General features: G+C 67.9%; 4 protein-coding genes across 5 annotated transcripts; 3 read left to right on the forward strand and 1 right to left on the reverse strand.

Annotated features, from left to right (window-relative positions):
* The first annotated feature begins 44 nt into the window (after positions 1–44).
* On the forward strand, positions 45–2,261 carry AMT (aminomethyltransferase). Its single transcript, XM_074602659.1, has 8 exons — positions 45–352; positions 432–512; positions 619–750; positions 919–997; positions 1,171–1,316; positions 1,403–1,583; positions 1,761–1,916; positions 2,031–2,261. Exons 1-8 carry the CDS (start codon positions 98–100, stop codon positions 2,207–2,209), a joined length of 1,209 nt encoding a protein of 402 aa, XP_074458760.1. The 5' UTR covers positions 45–97; the 3' UTR covers positions 2,210–2,261.
* Positions 2,262–3,032: 771 nt separating this feature from the next.
* UBA7 (ubiquitin like modifier activating enzyme 7) lies at positions 3,033–12,700 on the forward strand. Of its 2 annotated transcripts, XM_074602656.1 has the most exons (24): positions 3,033–3,361; positions 3,457–3,622; positions 5,222–5,356; positions 5,424–5,530; positions 5,721–5,811; positions 5,916–6,057; positions 6,157–6,254; positions 6,351–6,497; positions 6,581–6,739; positions 6,930–7,037; positions 7,119–7,199; positions 7,280–7,435; positions 7,553–7,718; positions 7,798–7,994; positions 8,237–8,301; positions 8,466–8,652; positions 8,768–8,842; positions 9,163–9,349; positions 9,541–9,650; positions 9,769–9,855; positions 9,931–10,122; positions 11,866–11,967; positions 12,048–12,148; positions 12,444–12,700. In XM_074602656.1, the coding sequence occupies exons 1-24, from the start codon at positions 3,180–3,182 to the stop codon at positions 12,568–12,570; spliced, it is 3,168 nt and encodes a 1,055-aa protein (XP_074458757.1). In that variant the 5' UTR covers positions 3,033–3,179; the 3' UTR covers positions 12,571–12,700. The 2 variants fall into 2 exon arrangements, with proteins under 2 accessions (XP_074458757.1, XP_074458758.1); XM_074602657.1 differs by lacking the exons at positions 5,222–5,356; positions 5,424–5,530; positions 5,721–5,811 and having other exon boundaries at positions 12,444–12,680.
* Positions 12,701–12,738: 38 nt separating this feature from the next.
* INKA1 (inka box actin regulator 1) lies at positions 12,739–15,112 on the reverse strand. Its single transcript, XM_074602769.1, has 2 exons — positions 14,982–15,112; positions 12,739–13,639 (listed from the first exon to the last, which is right to left on the reverse strand). The coding sequence occupies exons 1-2, from the start codon at positions 15,018–15,020 to the stop codon at positions 12,776–12,778; spliced, it is 903 nt and encodes a 300-aa protein (XP_074458870.1). The 5' UTR covers positions 15,021–15,112; the 3' UTR covers positions 12,739–12,775.
* Positions 15,113–15,808: 696 nt separating this feature from the next.
* CDHR4 (cadherin related family member 4) lies at positions 15,809–21,956 on the forward strand. Its single transcript, XM_074603059.1, has 20 exons — positions 15,809–15,901; positions 16,245–16,265; positions 16,422–16,618; positions 16,690–16,852; positions 16,940–17,025; positions 17,144–17,239; positions 17,706–17,809; positions 17,882–18,018; positions 18,093–18,258; positions 18,352–18,502; positions 18,723–18,825; positions 19,057–19,272; positions 19,353–19,492; positions 19,577–19,721; positions 19,796–19,998; positions 20,087–20,226; positions 20,319–20,354; positions 21,368–21,434; positions 21,527–21,557; positions 21,703–21,956. The coding sequence occupies exons 1-20, from the start codon at positions 15,841–15,843 to the stop codon at positions 21,756–21,758; spliced, it is 2,319 nt and encodes a 772-aa protein (XP_074459160.1). The 5' UTR covers positions 15,809–15,840; the 3' UTR covers positions 21,759–21,956.
* Positions 21,957–22,826: the final 870 nt, after the last annotated feature.

A 22,826-nucleotide genomic window follows, 5' to 3' on the forward strand; every position in this document is an offset into this window, starting at 1 on the left:
TGTGCGGTGCGGGGCGGGGCGGGGGCCGGACGGACTCCATGTCCCAGGGTCCCCGGGGCCGGGGCCCGGGCCGCGCCGTGCCGGGGAAGGGGGAAGGATGCTGCGGGCGGGCTGCCGAGCCGCGCTGCCCCGCTGGCCGCCGGCCTCCGCGCCGCTGAGCGGGGCCGGGGGGGTCGGGGAAGGGGGGGAAGCGAAGCGGACGCCGCTGGACGCCCTGCACCGGTCCCGCGGCGGGAGGATGGTGGCGTTCGCCGGCTGGAGCCTGCCGCTGCACTACGGGCAGGGCCACCTGCAGTCCCACCTGCACACCCGCCGCCACTGCTCCCTCTTCGACGTCTCCCACATGCTGCAGGTAGCCGGGGCGGGATGGGGGGGGGAGGGAAGGGGGATGGCACCCACACCCCCTCACCCGCTTCCCCGGCACCTTCCAGACCCGGGTGTATGGCCGGGACCGTGTCAGGTTCATGGAGAGCTTGGTGGTGGGGGACATCGGCGAGCTGAAGCCGGGACAGGTATGGGGCACCGGGTGGCCAGTGGGGTCAGAGGTCCCTGGGGACACCCAGGAGGGCAGGAGGGGACGGGCAGCCTGCCCGCGCTCCCAGGGGCCATGTCCCACAGGGCACCCTGACACTGGTCACCAACGAGAGGGGCGGCATCGTAGATGACCTCATTGTCACCAACACGTCAGAAGATCACCTCTATGTGGTGTCCAACGCTGGCTGTGCCGAAAAGGACTTGGCTGTCATGAGGGTATGTGGCAACCCAGGACCCACCGCAGGTGGGGACACGTGGTGGGAATGAGCCCCCCTCCACCTTTCAGTGACATCCATGGCTGTGCGGGGCAAGGGGGCCACGGCCACGTGCGGGACTGGCACCAGCCCGACCCCCTGTGCTAGCAGCCCGCTGTCACCCTGGCAGGACAGAGTGGCGGAGCTGCAGGCTGCCGGCAGTGACGTCCACCTGGAGGTGTCGGACAACGCGCTGCTGGCTCTGCAAGGTAGCGGGGACCCCACGTGGGCTGGCACCAAGCATCACCGCGCGGGGGTCTCTCCCTCAGCAGGTGCCAGGCTGCGCCCTCCTCTGGGTCCTTGCCCAATGGACGTCCGTGCCCTCCCCGTGTCCCCCCCTTCCCCAGACGCTGCCGTCCCCCAGAGCCACCTGCCTCCCCAGGTCCCTCCATGGCACGGGTGCTGCAGGCGGGGCTGTCGGATGACCTCTCCAAGCTGTTCTTCATGAACAGCATCACCACGACGGTCTTTGGTGTGCCGGGCTGCCGGGTCACGCGCTGCGGTTACACTGGCGAGGATGGCGTAGAGGTACCCTGTGAGCTGCGCCAGCACCCCCCACCGCCGTATCAAGGGTAGCACCGTGCCCTGCTAACCCTGTCCGCGTCCCCCCGCAGATCTCGGTGCCCGCGGGGCGGGCGGTGGAGCTGGCCGAGAGGCTGCTGGGTGTCCCTGAGGTGTGGCCAGCGGGGCTGGCGGCCAGGGACAGCCTGCGCCTGGAGGCCGGGCTCTGCCTCTACGGCAATGACATCGACGAGACCACCACGCCTGCCGAGGCTGGGCTGCTGTGGACCTTGGGTAAGTTGGAGCCACGTCCGCCCCCACCTCCTCCTCAGGGTGGGCAGAGGGGTGAGGTGTCCCCACGTCCCTAACAGGGCGCAGGGGGGCCAGGCAGGCATCGCCAGAGCAGGACCTGCTGGCACAAAGAAGGGTGGGGAGTCCCTATGCCAACCCTCGCCCATCTTTGCCCCGCAGGAAAGCGGCGGCGTGCGGCCATGGACTTCCCCGGCGCGGCTGTCATCATGGCACAGGTGAAAGAGAAGCCGAAGCGCAGGCGTGTGGGGCTGACGTCAGTGGGACCCCCCATCCGTCCCCACACGGCCATTCTGGGCCCCGAGGGCACGTCTGTGGGTAAGTGGGGGCAGCGAGGCTGGCGCGGGCATGGCCCCGAGCTGCGCCCACGGCAGGGGAGGGTGCTGGGGCTGCCGGCCCCCGCTCACCTCCCCGCTCACCTCATGGCCCCAGGCACGGTGACCAGCGGCTGCCCCTCGCCCTCCCTGGGCAAGAACATCGCCATGGCCTACGTGGAGGCGGCACACAGCCGGGCCGGCACCGCACTCACCGTCGAGGTGCGGAAGAAGCAGCACCCGGCCGTCATCACCAAGATGCCCTTCGTTCCCACCCAGTACTATATGGCCAAGTGAGGCCACCACCCGCTGCGGGCACGGCACCCCAATAAACGCCCCTGCCCCACTCTCCTGGCCTCCTCTCCAGTGACGGGTGCCAAAGCAAGAGGTGGCAGGTGGGGGACAGCGCTTTAATGGTGCGGGCAGTGCCCGGCGGGTCCCGGTGCTCCTCACTCCCGGTGCGTCTTCGCTGGTTCCGCTGCTGAGCCCTCCCTGCAAGAGAGGGGCAGCGTGAGCGGGGCTGGGGCGGCACCTCGGCACAGGGGGAGGACACCCTGGGGGGCAGCCAGGAGGATGCTCACTGGGGCGTACTGGGCTCTGGGGGGCGCTCACTGGGCTGCACTGGTTTAGGTGGGCATCTGGGAGGGCATTTGCTGGGTTGTGCTGGCCCAGGGATGCAGCCGGGAGGGCGCTCACTGGGCTGTACTGGTCTGGGGGCAGCCGGGAGGGCGCTCACTGGGCTCTACTGGTCTGGGGGTGCAGCTGGGGGGGGATTTGCTGGCTTGTGCTGTCCCAGGGGTGCAGCCGGGAGGGCGCTCACTGGGACATACTGGAATGGGGGGGCGCTCACTGGGGTGCGCTGGGCCGGGCCGGGCGGCGGAGCTGGGGTTGGGGGGGGCGGTTAGCGGCGTCGGGCCCGGTCGCGGTCGGGACTCACCGGGGCGGGCAGTGCCGCTCGGCGCCGCCGTTGCGTCCGGCCGGGCCGGCGGGGGAGAGGGAGTGTGCGCGGGGCCGGGCGGGCCCGGGGCCGGTGGCGGTGGCGGGAGGCCGGCGTGCGGCGGGCCCCGTCCGGTAGCAGAGCGCGGCGACCGCCCCGCCGTAGGCTCGCCAGGCCAGGCGGACGCCCAGCAGGCTGAGGCCCAGCCAGAGCAGCAGCAGCTGGCACAGCGCGGCCCGCACGTCCTGCGCCGCCCACTCGGCCGCCAGCTCCCGGCCCAGCGCCACCAGCGCCCGCCACGGCGACTGCCAGACCCCCGCCACCGCCGCCATGGCTGCGCCGGCCGCCGCCGGGCCTTCCGGGCGGGCGGGGCCTCCCCGGCAAGCGGCGCCTTCGGCCACGGGCTCCTCCCGGAGGCGGGTGCTCAGGCGGGCGGGACCTGCCTTCCTTGTCCCCACCATGGGCGGGGCCGCCATGGCGGGCAGCGAGGAGGGGTTGTACTCCCGGCAGCTGTGAGTGCGGGCACCGGGCACCCGATGGCCCCGTCCCCGGTCGTGTCGTCCGTGTCCCCCCCCCCCCTCAACGCTGACGGTCCCTTGCCCCGCAGGTACGTGCTGGGCGGCGGGGCGCGGCGGCTGGCCGGGGCGCGGGTGCTGGTGTCCGGGCTGCGCGGGACCGGAGCGCAGGTGGCGGCGGCGTTGGTGTTAGCCGGAACCGGGCGCGTCGTCCTGCACGATCGCGGCACCGCCTGCACCGCCGATCGCGCCCAGCAGGTACCGGCGGGGCCGGGCGGGGGGCATGGCTACGGCTGCGGGCATGGGCGGGGGTCCCGGTGACAGGTAGGGGTAGGGGTGAGGGTCCCGGTCATGGGTACGGGTGTGGGGAGTGGTCCCGGAAACAGGTACAGGTATGGGCAGGGGTGCCAGTAATGGGTGCGGGTGTGGGGAGTGGTCCCGGTAACGGGTACGCGTGTGGGAAGGGGTCCTGGTAACGGGTACGGGTATGGGTGAGGGTCCTGGTAACAGGTACAGGTGTGGGCGGGGGTCCCGGTAACGGGTATGGGTATGGGTATGGCTGAGGGTCCTGGTAACAGGTACAGGTGTGGGCGGAGGTCCCGGTAGCGGGTACAGGTATGCGGAGGGGGTCCCGATAACGGGTACGGGTATGGGTGAGGGTCCCGGTAACGGGTACAGGTGTGGGTGGAGGTCCCAGTAACAAGTACGAGTGTGGGTGGGGGTACCAGTAAAGGGGAAAAGGTATGCACCCCCTGGTGACGGGTACGGGTGTGGGTCCTGCTAATGGGTACGGGTGTGGACAGGGGTCCCAGTAATGAGTACAGGTATGGGCACAGGTCCTGATAATGGGTACAAGTGTGGGAAGGGTATGAGTATGGGTATGGGCGTGGGTCTTGGTAATGGGTACGGGTACGGGTGAGGGTCCTGGTAATGGGTACAGGTGTGGGCAGGGGTCCTAGTAACAGGTACAGGTATGGATAAGTGTCCTGGTAACGAGTACGGGTGTGGGTGGGAATCCCAGTAATGGGTACAGGTATGCAGAGGTGGTCCTGGGAACGGGTACAGGTATCGGTGAGGGTCCCGATAATGGGTGTGGCTGTGGACAGGGGTCCCAGTAATGAGTGCAGGTATGGGAAGGGGTCCTGGTAATGGGTACAGGTGTGGGTGAGGGTCCTGGTAATGGGCGTGGGTGTGGGCAGGGGTCCTGGTAACAGGTACGGCTGTGGATAAGTGTCCTGGTAATGAGTATGGGTGTGGGCAGGAGTCCTGGCAACAGGTATGGGTACAGGTATGCGGAGGGGGTCATGGTAAGGGGTACAGCTGTGCGTGGGGGTCCCGGTAGCAGGTACGGGCATGGGTGAGGGTCCCGGTAATGGGTATGGGTGTGGACAGGAGTCCCAGTAATGGGTACAGGTGTGGGCAGGAGTCCCGGTAACAGTTACAGGTATGGGCAGAGGTCCCAGTAGCGGGTACAGGTATGGATGGGGGTCCCCATAATGGGTATGGGTACAGAGAGGGGTCCCAGTACTGGGTATGGGAATGAGTAGAGGTCCTGGTAATGGGTATGGGTGCAGCTGGGGGATGCCTGTTGCAGGTATGGGTACAGGGTGGGGGCTCCCAGTCACAGGTACAGGTTGGGGGTCCTGGTAAGGAGTGTGGAATGGGAGGTCCCAGTCATGGGTATGGCGCAGGGTGCCCCTCATCATCATGCGTAAGGCCCCCGGGGTGTCCCATGTCACAGGTACGGTCCTTAGCAGAGGGCTCCCCACCAGTGTGGTCAGGGCCTCATGGAGTGCCCCGCTGTGGTGAGCAGCACCCCAAATTTATGGGGTGCCCCGCCATGCGCCCATCCCGCAGTTCCTCCTGGAGGAGTGCGACGTGGGCCAGAACCGTGCCGAGGTGTCCCAGCGGGTCCTGGCCGAGCTGAACCCCCGCGTGGTGGTGGCAGCTCACACCGGGGAGCTGTCAGAGGCCTTCCTCGCCTCCTTCCAGGTGAGCCCGTGCCCACACGCCCCAGAGTGCCCTGGGACGGTGGCACCCGCTGACGGCCCCTGTGCAGGTGGTGGTGCTGACTGAGTCCCCGCTGGAGGAGCAGCTCCGTATTGGGGACTTCTGCCATGACCGGGGCATCTGCTTCATTGTGGCCGACACCAAAGGGCTGGCAGGGTAAGGGGTCTCTGCCACAGGGTCCTGCCACTGGCTCTGGGTCACCTTGTCCGCCGAGCCCCCCACCCTGCTCTGTAGCCCGTGCTCCCATCCCGGCTGGCGGGGCTGCTCAGCCCCGGGCAGGACCTGGCGGTGCTCGGGCAGCTTGGCAAGGCGTCTCCTCCGGCAAAACCCTGTCGGTCCTCTCCAGGCAACTGTTCTGTGACTTTGGGAAGCGATTTGTCGTTGATGAACCGGCAGAAGGGGAGCCGGTGTGTGCCGTCGTGCAGGACATCTCCCAGGTAGGGAGCCTCAGCAGGCTCCCGCCAAATGCTGCTGCCTCCTGCGGTGGCTTTATGCCACCTGAGTCTGGTCCCCCTGCTCTCATGTCCCTTCCCTTCCTCAGGGCAACCCGGGTGTGGTGACGTACGTGGGGACAGAGGACAGCCATGGCTACCCCTTTTGTGACGGTGACCTGGTGACGTTTTCTGGTGTGGAGGGGATGACGGAGCTGAACAACCGGGAGCCCATCCCCGTCCGTGTGCTGGGTGAGTCGCCCAGGGGGTCCCGGCTGCCCCAGCCCAGGGTTGGGAAACTTACCAGGTCCTTGGCAGTGACAGTGACGTCTGTCCCCCTTTCGTTCCCAGATGCCTTCAAGCTGGAGATCGGCGACACCAGCTCCTTCTCGCCCTACCGCCGTGGGGGCCTGGTCTCGCAGGTGTGGCTACCCCAGGAGCACTCCTATGTAAGTCCCCCCTCAGCCCTGCGGTGCTGGCACACCGCCGTGCCGTGCCCTGTCCCCGGGGAACTGCTCGCCCCAGCCCTGGCACTGTGACGGCAGGAGCCCCTGCGCCAGGCACTGGTAGATCCCAAGATCCAAGCGACGAATTCCAAGGAACTGCTGCGCAGCCGCAGCCTGCACGCCGCCTTCCAGGCCCTGCACGCTTTCCGGGGAGAGCGGGGCCACCTGCCCCGGCCCAGGGTGTCGGTGAGTCCCCATGCTGCCCCTGCCCGGTCCCCCCCGGTCCTCTGCCCCCCTGCCTGGGGCTGCCCTCGCCCCTCTGCCCGCAGGTGGACGCCGAGCGGGTGCTGGAGCTGGCGCGGAGCCTGGGGGCGCAGCAGGGTCCCCTGGATGAGGATGTCGTGCGAGCCTTTGCCAGCGTGAGCGCGGGGGACCTGTGCCCCATGGCTTCCGTCCTGGGGGCCATGGTGGCCCAGGAGGTGCTGAAGGTGAGCAGGGCAGGGATCCGGGGTTCCCACCGGCCTGGGATGTGGCTTCGCACAGCTGTCTGGTGGCATTTGGTGGCCACAAGAGGGCACTTGCTGCCCACCTGGGGACACCGGGCCGGGCAGTAGGGCTGGAGTGGGATACGAGGGGACCCTGCTGGCCAGGGAGCCGACGGGGACCCGTCTGCCCCAGGCCATCACCGGGAAGTTCCTGCCCCTGGACCAGTGGTTTTACTTCGATGCCCTGGAGTGCCTGGCGCTGGAGGGAGCCGAGCGGCTGACGGAGGAGGACTGCGCCCCGGTGAGAGCATGTCCTGGGCCCCTCCCGGGCACCGGGGATGCCACGGCCATCCGTGCTCACCCAGCTCCTCCGTCCCGACAGAGGGGCTCTCGCTACGATGGGCAGATCGCCGTCTTTGGGGCCGACTTCCAGGAGCAGCTGGGCCGCCAGAAGTACTTTGTGGTGAGCCAGGGCAGGTGCCGGGAGAGGCCGCGGAGCGGCCGGCCGGAATGCCAGGAGCTGTAGCAGCTCTGCTCTGGCAGGTGGGAGCCGGCGCCATCGGCTGCGAGCTGCTGAAAAACTTTGCCATGATGGGGCTGGCGGCGGGGCCGGGCGGGGACCTCACCGTCACCGACATGGACACCGTCGCCCTCTCCAACCTCCATCGGCAGCTCCTCTACCGCACGGCAGATGTATCGGTGAGGCGCCACAAGGCAGGGGCTAAACTCCCCGCAAAGGGCATCTTGGCTGTCCCAGGGGCTCCCCGGGGCCATGGGGTGGGGGAGAACTGCCCACCTCCTCTCTTCCCCCGACAGAAGCCGAAGTCGGTGGTGGCCGCGGCAGCCGTGCGGCGCATGAACCCCAGTGTCAGGGTGGTGGCTCACCAGAACCAGGTGGGACCTGCCACCGAGCTGCTCTATGGGGACGACTTCTTCCGGCGCCTGGATGGTGTCGCCAGCGCCCTGGACACGCTGGAGGCCCGTGAGTACCGGGGAGGAGAAAGGGGCTGAGCCCCTGGTCGTGTGCCCCCTGGCTCCCCAGCACCCCTGGCTCCCCGCAGGTGCCTACTTGGAGAGCTGCTGCTTACGCTGCCACACGCCACTGCTGGACTCGGGCACGGAGGGGCCGCGGGGAAATGTGCTGCCCATGGTGCCTTCCCTGACGGAGCCACTGCGGCCGGGGGACATGTCCAGGGATGGCACCTTCCCCCTCTGCACCCTGCGGTACTTCCCCCGCACCATCCAGCACACGCTGCAGGTAGGCTGTGCCATGCCGGCTCCAGCACCCAGCGAGGAAACCCCGGCACCTTTGTCTTCCTTTCCCGTTTCCCCCTCCGGCCATGGCCAGGATACGGCCCCAGCTGCTTCCTGCTGGCAGCCCTAGCTCTGCCGCTGGCCCTGCTCCCAGCACGGCCTCTCCCTCCTCCTTAGCTTGGGCTGGGGGTCCCAGGGGGCACAAGGGTGGAGTCCCAGTGCTCAATCCTCGCTCCCCCTCCACAGTGGGCTCGCGATGAGTTTGAGGGGCTTTTCCAGCTGCCTGCGGAGCGTGTCAACCGGTTCATGGAGTGAGTGGGCTTGGGGAAGCGGCGCCGGGAGAGTGGCTGCCAGCCCTGCCGGGGCGCTGCCGCCACTGCCGGGGATGGGGAGAGGGGAACAGACCGCTGCATCCCACCCAGGATGTCCCATGGGATCACTCCTGGGACAGCAGTGGCACTACCTGGTTTTGCAGAGATCCGGCTTTTCTGGACCAGCTGCCAGCAGGTCTGGAGGCTCTGGAGGTCCTAGAGCAAGTGCAGGGGAGCCTGCGGGAGCGGCCGCGGGACTGGCAGGACTGCCTGCGCTGGGCCCGACGGCACTGGCAGAGCTGCTACCACGACGACATCGCCCAGCTGCTGCACAACTGCCCCCCAGAGCACGTGAGCCCGGCGCCCATGGGGCTGGCACCCCCCACACCCTCTCCCCTCCACCGGCTGCCCTGCCATAGCCAGGGGGACGGTGTCCCCGGGCCTGACTCTGCTCTCCCTGTGCCAGGAAACCAGCCCGGGTGTCCCCTTCTGGTCAGGGGACAAGAGCTGTCCCCATCCGCTGACATTCGACCCTGATAACGTGAGTGCAGGGGGGAGTGCTGGGGTCCCCTGCCGGGGACAGTACGGGCAGGGGGAGAGGAAGCCTGTGCCAATGGTGCAATGGATGCCAGACTGTAGCTGTGCTCCTTCTGCCGCAGCCTGTGCAGGTCTGCCAGGTCCTGAGCAGGGTCTGGCTCTGTCCCCCGGTCGGCCAGGGCACTGCTGGGGACAGCCCACGCGTACCCTATGGCTGGAGGAGGAGGAGAGGCACCTCCATCTCCACCTCGGGGCAAAGTGGGCAGGCTTTGGCCCGGTGGGTTCGTGGACCACCCTGGCTGCCCGGGTGCTCTGCGCCCACAGGACACCCACCTGGAATACATCCTGGCTGCTGCCCGTCTCTTTGCCCAAGCGCACAAGGTGCCACCATGCAACGACCGAGCGGCTGTCCAGGCCATCCTCCGCAACGTGGTCCTGCCACCCTTCATGCCCCAGGATGGGCTCCGGATCCCTCTCACAGAGGAGCAGGAAGAGGCACAGGTGCCTGTAGGTGAGGCTTCCGCGCTCCTGGGTCCCCTGGGACACGTCCCCGGGTCCATCCTGGTGGCGGTGGGGCTGTGGTGCTGCTCGTCCCTGCCCCAGCGCCCAGGAGGACCCAGACCGAGAGGGGGAGGCACCGTGCCGTGTCCCCCACAATGCCGCGGTGCAGGGGTGCCATCCCAGGGCTCCCTGTGCCACCAGACAGCGGGCGGCTGGCGGAGCTCACCCAGGACCTGGTGCAGCGGAGGCAGGAGCTGATTGGGGGCGAGGAGGTGCAAGTGCCCCTGATGGAGCCCATCCACTTCGAGAAGGTACCTGGGGCTGGGCAGGCAGCCCCACTCAGCCCGGGGGGTTGGTGGCTGCTAGTCCCTGTGGGACACCAATATCCCCACGAGACGTTGACGTCTCTCTCTGCACTCTTCCCTGCAGGACGACAACATCCACATGGACTTTATCACAGCAGCATCCAACCTGCGCGCGGAGAACTATGGCATCCCCCCTGCTGACTGGCTGACGGTGAGAGGGGCAGCCCACGGGACTGGGGGTCCCCATCCTGCGCGGGGCAGCTGGTGACGCCACTCCCGTCCTCAGAGCAAGCGGATCGCTGGGCGCATCGTGCCCGCCATCATCACCACCACAGCGGCTGTGGCCGGGCTGGCATGCCTGGAGATCTACAAGCTGGTGTGGGGGTGCCGGGACCTCAGCTGCTACCGCAAGAGCAACCTCCGGCTGTCTGACTGCTGGCTGCTCCGCACGCATCCCCCGCCACCCCCCACCTACCAGGTAGGACCCTCTCCCTTGGGCAGGGCGGGTGGCGGACGCCCAGGGGTCTCGGGTGCCTCGAGGGCAGGTGCTGTGATGCCAGAGGGACCCAAGGAGCAAGGAGGTGGCAATGCAGGAGGGGCAGCCCTGGCCCTGGGTCTCCGGAAATGGATCCCGGTGCCGCGGTGGGCCAGGAACACCGCCAGGCAGCGAGGAATCGGCTCCTTCCTGTGGCTGCCCCTGCCTGGCACCCAGCCACCACCGCCGTCCCGCTCGCCCCAGCTTCGGGCCCAACCAGGATGATGCTCTGTGGGGCTGAGGCAGCCCCGCCGCCCCACAGTGGGCCCCACGGCCAGCCCCGCGGCCAGAGGGCGGGGGGGAGGCAGCAGCCGAGCACATCTGGCTTATGGAAAACAGCTGCAGCAGCCGGAGAGCAGCTGGCACCGGGCCGGGAAGGGCTGCCCGGGAGGAGCGGGGCCGGGGGTCCTGGTGGTGGGGGGCCGGCCCGCAGCCGCTCTGCTGGGGAGGGAGCGCGGGGGCGGGGGCCTGCCCAGATTGGGACCGTCTGGGCGATAGAGGCCCCTTTGTCTGGGGGTTTATGGCGTGCGAGGCAGCCCTTCCGGCACGGCAGGAAGCGCCGATTGGAACCAGATTGGCCCGGGGGGCCCAGGGCCGGGGGCAGGAAGAGGGGGAGGGAGGTGTCTCCATTGCCTCGCACCGACTCTGGCATCACTTTGGGCTGTCCGGCTGCCCCACGGCCCCCTCGCACCCCACACAGGGCTGCCTGGCTGCAGTGCCCCCAGGTTGGCACCATCCCTGGGCAGGGGATGCCGTTGGGACTGGCCGTGCCCTCTGGTCCCCGCGGCAGTGCCTGGCACCCCGTGTCCCATGGCAAGGACGTGCCCAGTTGCTTAGCCAGCCGTGGTGGGAGGACACATCCCACAAACCCACTTGGCGTCACCTATGGTCCCAGGATGCCCACCTTGGGGGGCAGCATCTGCCAGGGCACAGGCTTTCGGGGGCGCTGGGACAGGCAGCGCAATTCCCTCTGCGCTGGGCAATGGCCTGGGTCCGTACTGCCCCGGCGAGGATGGGGTTAAGCCCTTTCCACCCCGGTGGGATAAGTGCAGACAGCAGAAGGCAGGAGGTGAGAAGGCAGCAGAAGGCAGGAGGGGACGAGCGGCCAGGTGTGAACACCCCTTCTGAGCGGGGACGGGCAGGGGCTGGTGCTGCCTGCGGCGAGGGCAGATGGCAGGGCAGCCATGCCAGACGGTGCGGGGCCCGCATCCTGCGCTTGGCCCCGAGTTTGGTGCCTCGCCGGCCCCTTCAGGCCGGAGCTGGGGTCAGGGGGCCGCAGGCACGAGAAGAGGCGATTGTGTGGGGCTGGGCAGCGCTTCAATGGCTCTTTGTGTGCCCTTCCTGGCCTGGGGCTGGGGGCTGCGCTGGCCCCATACCAACCCTGGTCCCCCCCTGCTGTGCTGGGGGGTTGGTGGTGCCCCTCACTGCCCCTGGACCTGAGCAGGGATGGGGGGACAGCAGTGCCCCTCGTTGCCCCTGGACCCGAGCAGGGATGGGAGGACGGCAGTGCCCCCCGTTGCCCCTAGCCCACCACGGTGCCCCCGTCCCCCTGCTCCCTGACTGGTCCCTTCACCTGCCCTGCTGTACCTCAGCCCTCCCGCCCCACCAATCCCTGTCCCATGGGGCTGGGCAGCCGGGATAGGGGGGTGGCAGTGCCAGCTGCTACCCCCCGCTCCCCCCTTGCAGTATGGCGGGCAGGAGTGGAGCTGCTGGGACCGTCTGGAGATGCAGGCGGTCGGCGCAGACGGGCAGGAGATGACGGTGCAGGAGGTGCTGGACTGGATGCAGGTGAGCCTGGGGCAGGCGACACCCAGCTGGGTCACCCTGGGGGGGGTACAGGGCCAGATCCTGACACCCACCTCTTGCAGAGGACGCGTGGCTGGACTGTGACCATGCTCCTGCACGGCTACACCATGCTCTACGACAGGGGTGGGGACGAGGAGACACGGGCCCGGCAGCTGGCACAGAGGTAGATCCCCAGCTCTAGGGCCCAATCCTTCCCCGGGGAGGGGAGTGGGGCTGCCAGACCCCTCTCCCTCCATCCTGAGCCGCTCCAGCTGCAGCGCAGCTCCCAGCCGGCTGCTGGATAAACATCCTGCCGGCAGCATTTCCCGTGGCGGGACCCCTGCCCGGCCCCTCACTGCCGGCCTCTGCATCCCCCCAGCCTGGCCGGGTGCCCTGGGGGGGCCTAGGGCCCCCCCGGAGTGCCCAACCAAGCTGGGGGGACAAGCCAGTGTCCCCAAAACCCCCTTTCCCCGGTACAGGTTATCAGCGAGCCTGGAGGATGCTGGGGAGCCAAGGCGGCGTGAGCTGCAGCTGACCTACGTGTGTGAGGGAGAAGATCCTGAGGCTGAAGATGCCCGACCCCCCCTCCTCTGCTCCCTCCCCTGAGTGACACACCCCCACCCCCCCCCCCCGCCATGCAATAAAAACAGCTGAGCTCTGGTGCGTTGGCCCTCGTCGCAAAAATAAACCAACCTTGCTTGCCCCTGCCCGGAGTCAGGGTGCAGGCAGCCCCCCCACCCCGATAAACATCGCTGTGCCCGTACCGTACAAAATTGGGGTTTATTTACAGCGGAGAAGGGTGCAGGCAGGGCTAAATGTAGCCGATAACATCGTTGCAGATGATGGGCTGGCGGCTGCGGCTGTTCATGAGGGCGGTGAAGCGGTGGAAGTCCGTGGCCAACTGAGCGATGTTGCTGTGGGACTGGTGGAAGCAGGCGCCCTTGGGCTGTCCCCCCAGCCCCAGCGGGCAGGAGAAACGCTTGGTGGCTTCGCGGCCCGCCAGCCGGGCACCCTCGGCTCCCCGGGGTCGGGCCATGTTGGCCAGTTTACGGCGTACGTTGCCTGAGAGGCTGAGCAGGAAGGCAGGGGGCTTGGCCAGCCGGCGGGAGGGCTCGGCGGGGGTTCGGCGCCGGGGTTCAGTGCCCACCTCGGGCAGGTCCATCCAGTTCTCCACCAGGTCGGCGAAGCAGTTGTCGCCCAGCACTAGGGGCTGACGGTTCCGGCTCTGTGACAGCAGCGCCACGGTCCAGTCCTGCGTGTCGGCCGGCTCCAGCACCCGCCACTGCTCCAGGCAGGCGTCCGAGGTGGATTTAGGGCGGGCACGGCGGGTGGGGGCTGGTGGTGGGGCAGCGGGGCCGGCGGAGAGCCGGTGCGCCCGCTGGCAGGGCGGCGGGTGCCGGCGTCGCACGGGCACCTCCTCCTCCCGCCACGTGCCGCCCGATGCCTCCGAATACCCTGAGTCAAACTCCAGGCTGCGCTCGCTGGCTGGGGGGGAGCGGGCAGCCGGGCCCCCCCCTTCCTCCTCCTCACCCCCCTGCTCCAGGCTGCAGGATGAGTCCGCCGCCGAGCTGGGGCGCGGTGGACGGGGGGCCGGTGCCCCTCCAGGGTGGTGCGGCACCTGCCGCGTGCCGTGCATGTGCGCCCGCAGTGCCACCCCCGCCTCCCGCCGGCACCGCTGGGGAGAAAGGGCAGGTCAGCACCCTCATCCCTATTCCACGCGGCCAGCACCGTAGCCCCCATCCCACCCCCCTGGCACCCCGCGCCCTCCAACCCCAGCTCGGGGGGGGGCTTTGCTCGCCGGGATGGCTGTGCAGTGGGGAGCGGGGCGCAGGTCCTGGCTTGCCTGCAGCCCCGGGCCCCGCTTTCCCGCGGCTCCTGCATGGAGCCGGCCGGCGTGCAGTGGCATGTCGGGTGAGCAAGCAGGCACCCAGCCCCAGTCGTGCCTGCGGGAAATGACACAGGGCTGCGGCACGTAGGAGCCAGGCGCCCCACTGGCCCCCCAGCTGGCCCCCCCAGTTCCCCCCAGCCCTGGTGGGATGGCAGCCAGGACACCCCGCTGGCAGAACCCTGCTCGATGGTGCGGGGCTGGCGGCAGCCCCAGGGCACCCACGGGTGCTGGGGTGGGGCGCTCCCCCCACGCGTTGGCAGGGCCACCCCACCCACCCCGTGCCCTCCAGCCGGGGACACCCCAGGTGACGTCAGGGTGCAGCCAGGCCTGCGCCCAGGGCCGGGGGCCCCCCAAAGCGCTGGGGAGCGTGGGGGGGCTGGGGCTGAAGGGAGTGTGGCCGGGCAGGCGCTGGAAGGGCAGGCTAGCTCCCGCAGCTGGGCCGCTCCTCGCTCTTGAATTCCTATTGTCTGAACCCAAAAGCAGGGTGTTACGTCCGCTTTCCTTTCTGTGCTAGAGCCGCGGGAAGCCGAGCAAGCTGGAGGGATCGCTCCCCCATCCTGGTAAACCAGGCCCCAGTAAACCCGGGGGTTTACCGGGTAAACCCAAAGCCCCCCCGGCCGGCCCCGACAGAGCTGCTGGCCAGGCTGTCCCTGTTCTGTCCCCGTCCCGGTCCCCACCAGCTGGGACCCTCTCAGAGAGCCCTGTTGGCAACATGCCACTGCTCCGAGCTGCCTCATCCCAGCCCTGGCCGGGGACGCCAGCACACCCGGCCACGGGGATCTGGGTAGGCGTGTGGCAGGCCCAGGGGAGCCGGCTGGGCCACCCTGTCACCGCCGGTCCCTTCAGGGCAGCCCAGGAGGGCAGCAGGGTGGCAGCTCCAGGGCGGCGGTACCGCTGGCACCCTGATGGCTGGACACCGTGGCCCTTGGCCACCCACATCCCATAGCCACCCGTGTCCCACCGGTCGCCCGCATCCCACTGGACACCCACGTCCCCCCATGCCGCCTTGGCCTTGAGCATGATGTCACAGCGCTGATGTCACTGGCAGCGCCCTGACATCACGGCGATGCCCAGGTGGGGCGCGGGCCAGGGTCCCCCGTCCCCTCCCAGTGCCCGCGGCGACACTCACCCGGTCGGCGCCGAGCTGGTCCGGGCGGCCGCTGTCCATGCCCGGCCCGGCCCCGCTCCCGGTCCCGCCGGTGCCGGTGTCGGTGTCGGAGCAGCAGCGGCGGATCGCCCGGCCGTGCCCGCCGCCGCCTCCCGGCGCTGCCTGGGCGGCGCCGCCCCGCCCCGCCGCAGCCAATGGAGCCGCCGTAACGTGAGCCCGGCCCCGCACCGGCACCGGCACCACCGCCCCGGGGCCCCGCCCCGCCCCGCCGCCCCGGGGCCCCGCGTCCGGGCACCGCCGTGGGCGAGCGGCAGGACCCGCTCGGTAGCCCCCCCGCCCCGCTGGCACCAAGAGTCTCGGGGACGGGAAGCCTCGGTAGGAAGGAGGGCAGCCCCGTTATGGGCTAGCGGCGACCACCGGGCTGCCAAGATGGGTTTGAGACTTGGAGGAGGGACAGGTGACCCCAGCCACAAGGGCCGTGCTCTGCCAGCGCCTATTAATTGGGAGCTAATAGCGCTTAATACGAATTCGCAGAGAAGCGGCTCTGGTTTGCAAATGAAGGAGAACGTGACCAAAAATTAGCTCCTAGCTAATTTTCCCGGTTTTCCCTGAGCATGCTGCGTGGCAAGGCAGCACGGTGTGGCGGCAAAACCCCACGGAGCATCGCTGCCTGCCTGCTCCGTGCCAGCTGGGCATCCACCCAAGGGATGGCAAGAGGCTGGGACCAGAGGCATGTGGGAGCTGGGGGCACCAGGGCCGTGTCCTGTCCCTGCCCTAGGGCCGGGCTGGCAGCCATGGGTGGCCGGTGTGACGCTGGGCCAGGGTGGTGCTCAGCACTCCTGGCAACGGGCTCCAGCTTGTCCCAAACAGGCAGCGAGCCATGGACATGCACAGACGCCTCACCTTCCTCCTCCTCCTCCTCCTCGGCCTCTGTGCCTCAGGTAGGCACTTGAGGGTTGGGGGCACCCTTTGCCAGACCCTGGGTGAGGGACTGGGGGGATGGGGACAGGGGATAGTCTCCCCCCGGTTGGATGGGCAGAGGGGCTGGCAGTTGCCTGGCTGGGTTCAGGCAGGGAGGGGACATCACTGGGGTATGTCCAGGTCATTGCCAGGGTGTCCTCAGATCATCACTGGGACATCCTTGGGGCGTCGCCAGGACATTACTGAGCCATCTTGGGGGCATCGCTGCCCCATGTCCGAGCATCACTGGGGCGTCTCTGGGGCCTCCCCAGGGCATTGCTGAGGCACATCTGGTAGGCCAGGGTGACACTCTCCTCTTTGCAGGGACTTTCGTCAGAGCAACAGGTAAGAGCGGGGTGCCCTGGGCTCTGCTGCGCCTGGCAGGGAGACCTGTGGTCGTGTGGTTGCCCAGGTGCAGGAGCAGGGCTCCCTAAGCACAGCCGGACGAGCCATTGGTGGCACTGGCCGGGTGCGAGGCCAGTCCCCGGGGTCTCCCACCAGCCCTGCATGGCCTGCCGCTCGTGGTGGCCCTAAGTGAGGATGCGGCGCCAGGCACCCGTGTGGTCGAGGTGACCGTGTCCTGCAGCAATGCGAGTGGCAGCCCCAACATCACCCTGCACGGCATCGAGCCTGGCCACCCCTTCAACACCATCACCGTCAACACCGACCCCATGGTCACCACCACATTTCGGGCAGAGGTGCGGCTGGGGGACGGGGAGCGGGGCAGGAGCCCACGGGCGCCCTGCTGAGAGCCGTGTCCCTGCGGCAGGTGACACTGCGTGCCGGTGCGGAGCTCGATGCCCACCAGGTCAACCAGTACGCCCTGACCCTGCGGGCTGCCTGTCCCGGTGAGGAGGAGGTGGAAGAGCGTCTCTTTGTCCAGGTGACAGCGGGGCAGGTGCTGCGCTGTGATGCCCCCTTCACCAGCACGGGTAGGAGATGGGGAGTAGGGGGTGCAGGGTGGCGGGGGCCACGGGTGCCAGCCGGCACTGGGGTCCCACGGCTGTGCTGTGCTGCAGGGGGAGATGTGGTGCGGGTGTCGGCGGACGTGGCGCCTCGGACACCCCTGTACGTGGTGCTGCCGCAGCCACTCGGTGGGCTGACGGTGAGTGGCGGGTGCCCCGAGGTCCCGCAGCCCCTACAGCCTTGAGGATGGGGGGACCCTGGGTATGGAGGAGGGGACAGAGGTTGCCACCCTCCTCCTGCTGCCTGTCTCTCTGCAGTTCAGGCTCCGAAACCAGGACACGCCACTCACGCTCACCCACCGGGGTCTGGTGCTGGCACCTGCCGGTGGTTTCAACCCCAGCAAGGACACTCAGGTGGGCATCAATGTCCCCAGGCTGTCACCGCTGCCTCTCAGCCTGCCTGGGCTTAGCCCCTCACTGGCACTGCCCACAGCTCTGCCCGTCCTGCTCCTCCCACTGGGCTCCCATCTCCCCCTGGCCCTGGGAATGCTACAGCCCTGTCCCTAACCCTGTCCCCATCCTCTTCTGCATCTTGAGTCCTGTCCCAGTCCTCATCCCTGTCCCTATTCCCATCCCCATTCTGGTTTCCAGCTTGTCCTCATCTCCATCTCCACCCCTATTCCCACCCATGTTCCTGCTCCAAGCCCCATTCTCGCCCCTGTTCCCCTTCTCTTTTGTATCTCTGTCCCTGTTCCTGTCCCCATCCCATCCCAGTTCCTGTCCCTGTTACTGTCCTCATCCTTATTCCTGTCTTCGTCCCCATCACTGTCCCTGGTGCCACACGGGGCTGTCCTACATCTGCCCTGGTCCTGCCTTGCAGAGGTTCAGGCTGGAGATCGAGGTGATGGACCGCCACGGGCACAACTGCAGCGGGGCTGTGACGGTGGAGGTGCTGCCATCGCAACGTCCCAGTGTCACCTTCCGGTGAGTGGGGCTGGGCTGGGCGGGGGGTGCGGGTGGCACCAGGCCATGCCACACTGCCCGCCTTGCCTGCAGCGAGCCGCAGTGGGCTGTGACAGTGCCGGAGGGCACCAGCCCCTTGGAGGTGGTCACGCAGGTCCATGCCAGCGGTGACAATGTCCGCTATGCCATCCTCGCGCCTACGGTGCCCGTGCTCTTCACCATTGATGAGGGTGAGCGGGGTGCCAGGGGTCCTCAGGGCCACCCTGTCCCCGTGCCCCACGCGAGGCTGTGCCTTCTCCCACAGTGACGGGTGAGATCCGCAGCACCCGCCGGCTGGACGTGGCCCACGCACGCCTCCTCGTCCAGGCTTACAACACCCTGAACCCTGCTGACCATGCCACTGCCATGATCAACATCACTGTGCAGGAGGTGGACCGGCGGGCGCCGAGCTGCGTCCCAGCCATCTCTGTGTATGGTTTGGGGGGGGTGTGGAGTGCGGGAAAAGCTCCTCCGTCCCTGTGACATGGGGGGTGGGAGCTGAGCCGTCAGCCACCCCACTGCAGGTCCCAGGTGCCCGAGACGGTGTCCCCCGGCACCACCCTGGTGACACTGAGGTGCACAGACCCCACCGGTGCCAAGGACTGCCTGCACTATGGCCTTGAGGGGCCCCCTGCCTCCCTCTCCCGCTTCCGCATGGAGGGGCCACAGCTGCAGGTGAGCAGGGCCAGGGGCAGCGCCCAGGACCTGGGGGAGACCAGCAGGACAGTGGGGACCCTCTGACATGTGCTGTCATGCCGGGTCCTGGGCTGGGGTTCCTGGGGCTCTCTGCCCCTCCAAGGCCTGCCTGTTCCCCGCCTCGCTCTCCGGCTTCCCTGGCATCGCAGCTTTGCCGGGCTCCCTGGCTCTGCCTGACCCCCCTGCCCTGGCTCGGCAGGTCAACACCACCCTGGACTATGACTCAGAAGCCATGGCCGCTGTGGGCTTCCAGTTCACGGCCACCATCATGGTGACGGCAGGAGGGCAGTCCCCACGGAGTAGTGAGTGCCCGTGTCTCCAAAGGGATCTCCAGGGGATGGAAAAAGGCCCTTCCTGATCCCAAAACTAGCAGATCACAGAGGAAATGTTCCTCCTCTGCTGCCCCAGAGAGGACCACCCCAGGGGTGGTGCCACCATCCCTGTGTCCCCCAGCCTCTCTGGGGGCATCACCCCCAGCTCAGTGTGGGCTGCTGGGTGGTGCCAGTGTGGCTGAGCCTCCGTCTGCCACACAGCCCGCGTCCCCGTGCTCGTGACGGTGACACCCGTCAACGAATTCACGCCAGCATGCCCCAATGGTGCCGACTTCACCGTGCTGGAGACGGCGGCTTTCGGCAGCACCGTGGGGCGCGTGGCCGGCAGCGACCGTGACTACCCACCAGACAGCCTTGAGTACAGCCTGGAGGGGGGCACTGGCCCCACGCAGCCCTTCTCCATCGACACACGCACCGGTGAGCACCTGGCCCCTTCCCCAGCCCCTGCCGCACCCCCCGGCACCCATGGGTGCCCAGCAGCTCGCGCTGCCCCACAGGCGACATCCGCGTGGTGGGACCCCTCGACTCCCAGCGGTACAAGCGCTACAGGCTGATGGTGCGGCTGACGGACACCCGCAACGACCTGGACCCGGCAAAGCGGTGGAGCCGCCTATGCGATGTGGTCGTGCGCCTGCAGGTGCGGGTGCAAGCCTGGTGGGTTCGTCGCACTGAGTGCAGGCCCCATGGGTGCCATGCCATGTCCAACCCCTGCTCCTGGCAGGCCGTGCCGAACCAGGCGCCGGTGTGCACCCCCGAGGTGCAGGAGCTGTGGATCATGGCCAGATTGGGCAGCCGCCAGCCCGTCACCCGCCTGGCGTGCCAGGGCAGCCTCGACGGTGCTGCGCTGGCGTATGCCATTGCCGGAGGTGAGGAGCAGCTAAGCCACAGCACAACCCAGCCCCTCACCGTGGTGTGGCACTGAGCAGACCCTCTTGTCCAGGCAATGAGGATGGGCGCTTTTGGCTGGAGGGGAACACCCTTTTCTACCTCTCCAATGACCTAGCCGAGCCCCGCACTTTCGTGCTGCTGGTGGAGGTGTGGGGCAGCCCCCGTGTCCCCCGCCGCAGCACCGTGGTGGCACTGGTGGTGCGTGTCACCCCCTGGACCACCCCGGTGCCACCCAGCACCACCACCTGGCACACGGTGAGCAGAGCCCGCTGGCTGGGTGGTGGTCGCAGGTCAGTCAGACCCGCCGGTCCTCACGTGTCCCCTCACCCCACCACCTCTGCAGACACTGCAGAAGGAGCTGCTGGTCATCACACGGACGGAGGCGGCGTGGCTTCCACCGGCCTGGTTTGTGACTGTGCTGACTGTATCCAGTGCCCTGCTGCTGGCTGCCCTGGGCTGCGTGGCCCGGAGCCTGCTGTGCAGGTGAGCCCCGGCCCCATGGCACTGCACAGCGTGGCACAGCACGGCACGGCGCAGCACGCAGGGCTCATGGCTGCCTTCTGCTCCTCCCGCAGCAACAAAGCCCCTGGCAAGCTGCTCCTGGACAAGAGGTGGGTGCTACATGGCCGGGGCAGTCGTATCAGCAGCGAGGGGCAGCCACGTGTGTTGGTTGGTTGGCACAGGTTCCCGTAGCGCCCTCGAAGGAAGGCAGGGAGACGCAGCACATAGAGGGTGTTTAATGTACCCCGCGTTTGGCTGTGGTCCGTGGGTCACTGTGCCGGGGAGCCGTTTCTGCTGGGTGCAGCCATGGGTGCAGAGATGGCAATTTGGCCAGGTGGACAGCCATGTTGGTGGCCAAACTGGGGCAGATACTCCACGGTGGGCAGGATGGGATGGCATTGCGCCAGGGCTGATGCCCACCACAAGGGCTGGGTCCTGGTGCCGGGGCTGGAGCCCTGATTTGCCGGGGAAGGCGCCCTGGGAGGAGGTGAGGAGGCTGCACACCCCCTGGGAGGATGAAGCAGGGGTGAGAGGCGGTGGAGAGGAGAGTCCGAGGAGGCAACGGAGCCGGCTCAGCCTGTGCCGGGCGTCTGCATGGCGAAGAGGAGGTGTGCAAGCCTGCGGGCAGGATAACAGCCACCTCCAGCAGCATAACCACCCCGGGGTGACACATGGCTGGATCCACGTTCGTTGGTGAGGTTGGGGACACAGTGCTTCGTGACACCGGGGCTGTAGCAACCATGAAAGGGGGAAGACTCAGGCTCAGCCCCTTTGGGCAGCGCTGGCAGCAGAGGGGCTCCGGGGCCACAGCTCCCCCAGCGCAGCATCCTCTGAGCACCAGCACGTGGGGAAACAAGCGGATGCAGTGTCAGACCAGCTTGCCGCTTTCAGGCATCGCTGAAAGGCAGCGGTGCTTGGGAAAGCACGGCCGCTGCCGCACTCCCCTTCAGTAGCTGGGGGACACACGGGCTGGGTAAGGGGATAATCAGGTAGGTGGATGACAGGCTTGACAGGGCACAGCTGGCAATGCAAAGCCTGGCTGGCAACCTGCTCCTGGCAGCATCGAGGCCAGGGGCCCGTCACTGACGACATGCCCTCCCCTTGCCCCCTCTTCCCTCTGCAGCTCCTGGGATGTGGTGGAGCAGAGGGGCGGCGAAGAGGAGCGGGGCCGCCCTCACGCCGGCAGCCCGGTAAGTGTGTGCCATGGCAGCGAGATGGGGTGCCCCGCTGTGGGCACAAGCAAGCACCCCAAGGGCCTCAGCACCCTCTCCTGTCTGCACAGGGGCAGTTTGATGGCCGTGCCCAGGACCCACGTGAGTGCCCTGTCCCATGGCCCCAGCAGCCTTGGGCTGCCTCCCTCGGGGCAGAGTGGTCCAGGGGACAGGAGAGACAGGCGCTGGGCAGCAACGCCTGGGTAGCACCCGTGGGGCAATGACTGAGTGCTGCCTCCTGTCTCAGGCACCGGCAGGGACTATCTCTTCAACAGCGTGACTGGGGCGCGGCGCTGGATCTGAGCAGCTTGACCCGGCGAGGGACTCCCCATGGGCCATGTTAGGCAGAGCACCGGGCACCAGCAGAGAGTCAGCACGACCCTCGGTCCCAGGAGGAGGAGGGGATCCCTCCTACATGGCCAAACTTGCTGCCCACCGTGTGCAGCCAGCCCCTGAGCCGCCCTGGCCAGCACTGTCCCAATAAATGGTGGCAGAGATCGCACCCGCTGCTGTGATTGCCGTAGGGAGTGCCGTGGCTGAGCAGTCCTGCTGGTGGCTGTCCCGTTGTGGTGGTTATTAGCACTGTCTCCGGTCAGGGATGTGGGTGGCACGTCCCAGGTCCAGGATGGCAGTTACCAGGATAAAAAACACACGGAGGGCTTTGTCAGGATCTGCCCTGGTCACGGCAACGTCTCCGTAGCCTCTGGATGTGGCCCAGCCGGGGCAGTCCTCTGCAGAGATGTGAGCTGGGGCAAGAAAATTCTCTCATGGTTGATTTTGAGGAATTTTCGCCCCATGTCCCACGTCCCCCTCAAGCTCTCTTGTGCTCGAGCACTCACAGGCACGAGCGGGTGGGATGAGCAGCTGGGCAGCAGAGGGGCCAGATTTCTTAATTGGGAGGAAAAGTGAATTAGCGTGCGCGCAGGTAGGCGTGACATGCTGTGGGAGAGTTAGCAGGGCCCGGCGAAGGGCGGGAGCGCTTTGAAGGAGTCAGCTAGCGCGGGGAGGTGGGAAACCAGTTATTTGAATTTCAAAGGAGTGCGCCACGGGATAATGAAGCAGGATAAGAGGAAAGAGACTAATTTAGGGAGTGGGTGGCTAAAGGGGAGGAAGGGGAGGGCAGGAGCCGGCTGTGGAATCTCACAGCGAAGCGGGGTCGCCCTTGTGGCTGTGCCTGGGGGTGGGTGCCCTTGCCCTGAGCCCACAGGAATTGTGGCCACTGTCACAGCTGTATACGACCTTTTATCGTACGGGACCGGTGCGTGAACACGTTCCACCCGCCGCCCCATGGGGCCAGCAGAGCCTGAAGAGCCACCGGGAGCCAGGCCGCGGCGGGGGAAGCCGTGTTTAGCTAGCCTAATCCCCGCGGCC

This window comes from Larus michahellis, chromosome 10, assembly GCF_964199755.1.
Source record: "Larus michahellis chromosome 10, bLarMic1.1, whole genome shotgun sequence".
NCBI lineage: Eukaryota > Metazoa > Chordata > Aves > Charadriiformes > Laridae > Larus > Larus michahellis.

Coding starts and splice junctions, on each gene's coding strand:
- AMT (XM_074602659.1), top strand. CDS start 98: ATGCTGCGGGCGGGCTGCCGAGCCGCGCTGCCCCGCTGGCCGCCGGCC. Junction 751..918: donor AGGACTTGGCTGTCATGAGG/GTATGTGGCAAC, acceptor TCACCCTGGCAG/GACAGAGTGGCGGAGCTGCA. Junction 1,317..1,402: donor CTGGCGAGGATGGCGTAGAG/GTACCCTGTGAG, acceptor GTCCCCCCGCAG/ATCTCGGTGCCCGCGGGGCG.
- UBA7 (XM_074602656.1), top strand. CDS start 3,180: ATGGCTGCGCCGGCCGCCGCCGGGCCTTCCGGGCGGGCGGGGCCTCCC. Junction 7,038..7,118: donor CGGAGGAGGACTGCGCCCCG/GTGAGAGCATGT, acceptor CCGTCCCGACAG/AGGGGCTCTCGCTACGATGG. Junction 7,200..7,279: donor GCCGCCAGAAGTACTTTGTG/GTGAGCCAGGGC, acceptor CTGCTCTGGCAG/GTGGGAGCCGGCGCCATCGG.
- INKA1 (XM_074602769.1), bottom strand. CDS start 15,020: ATGGACAGCGGCCGCCCGGACCAGCTCGGCGCCGACCGG. Junction 13,640..14,981: donor ACCAGCTCGGCGCCGACCGG/GTGAGTGTCGCC, acceptor CTTTCTCCCCAG/CGGTGCCGGCGGGAGGCGGG.
- CDHR4 (XM_074603059.1), top strand. CDS start 15,841: ATGGACATGCACAGACGCCTCACCTTCCTCCTCCTCCTCCTCCTCGGC. Junction 18,503..18,722: donor TGGAGGGGCCACAGCTGCAG/GTGAGCAGGGCC, acceptor CTGGCTCGGCAG/GTCAACACCACCCTGGACTA. Junction 19,273..19,352: donor CTCCATCGACACACGCACCG/GTGAGCACCTGG, acceptor GCTGCCCCACAG/GCGACATCCGCGTGGTGGGA.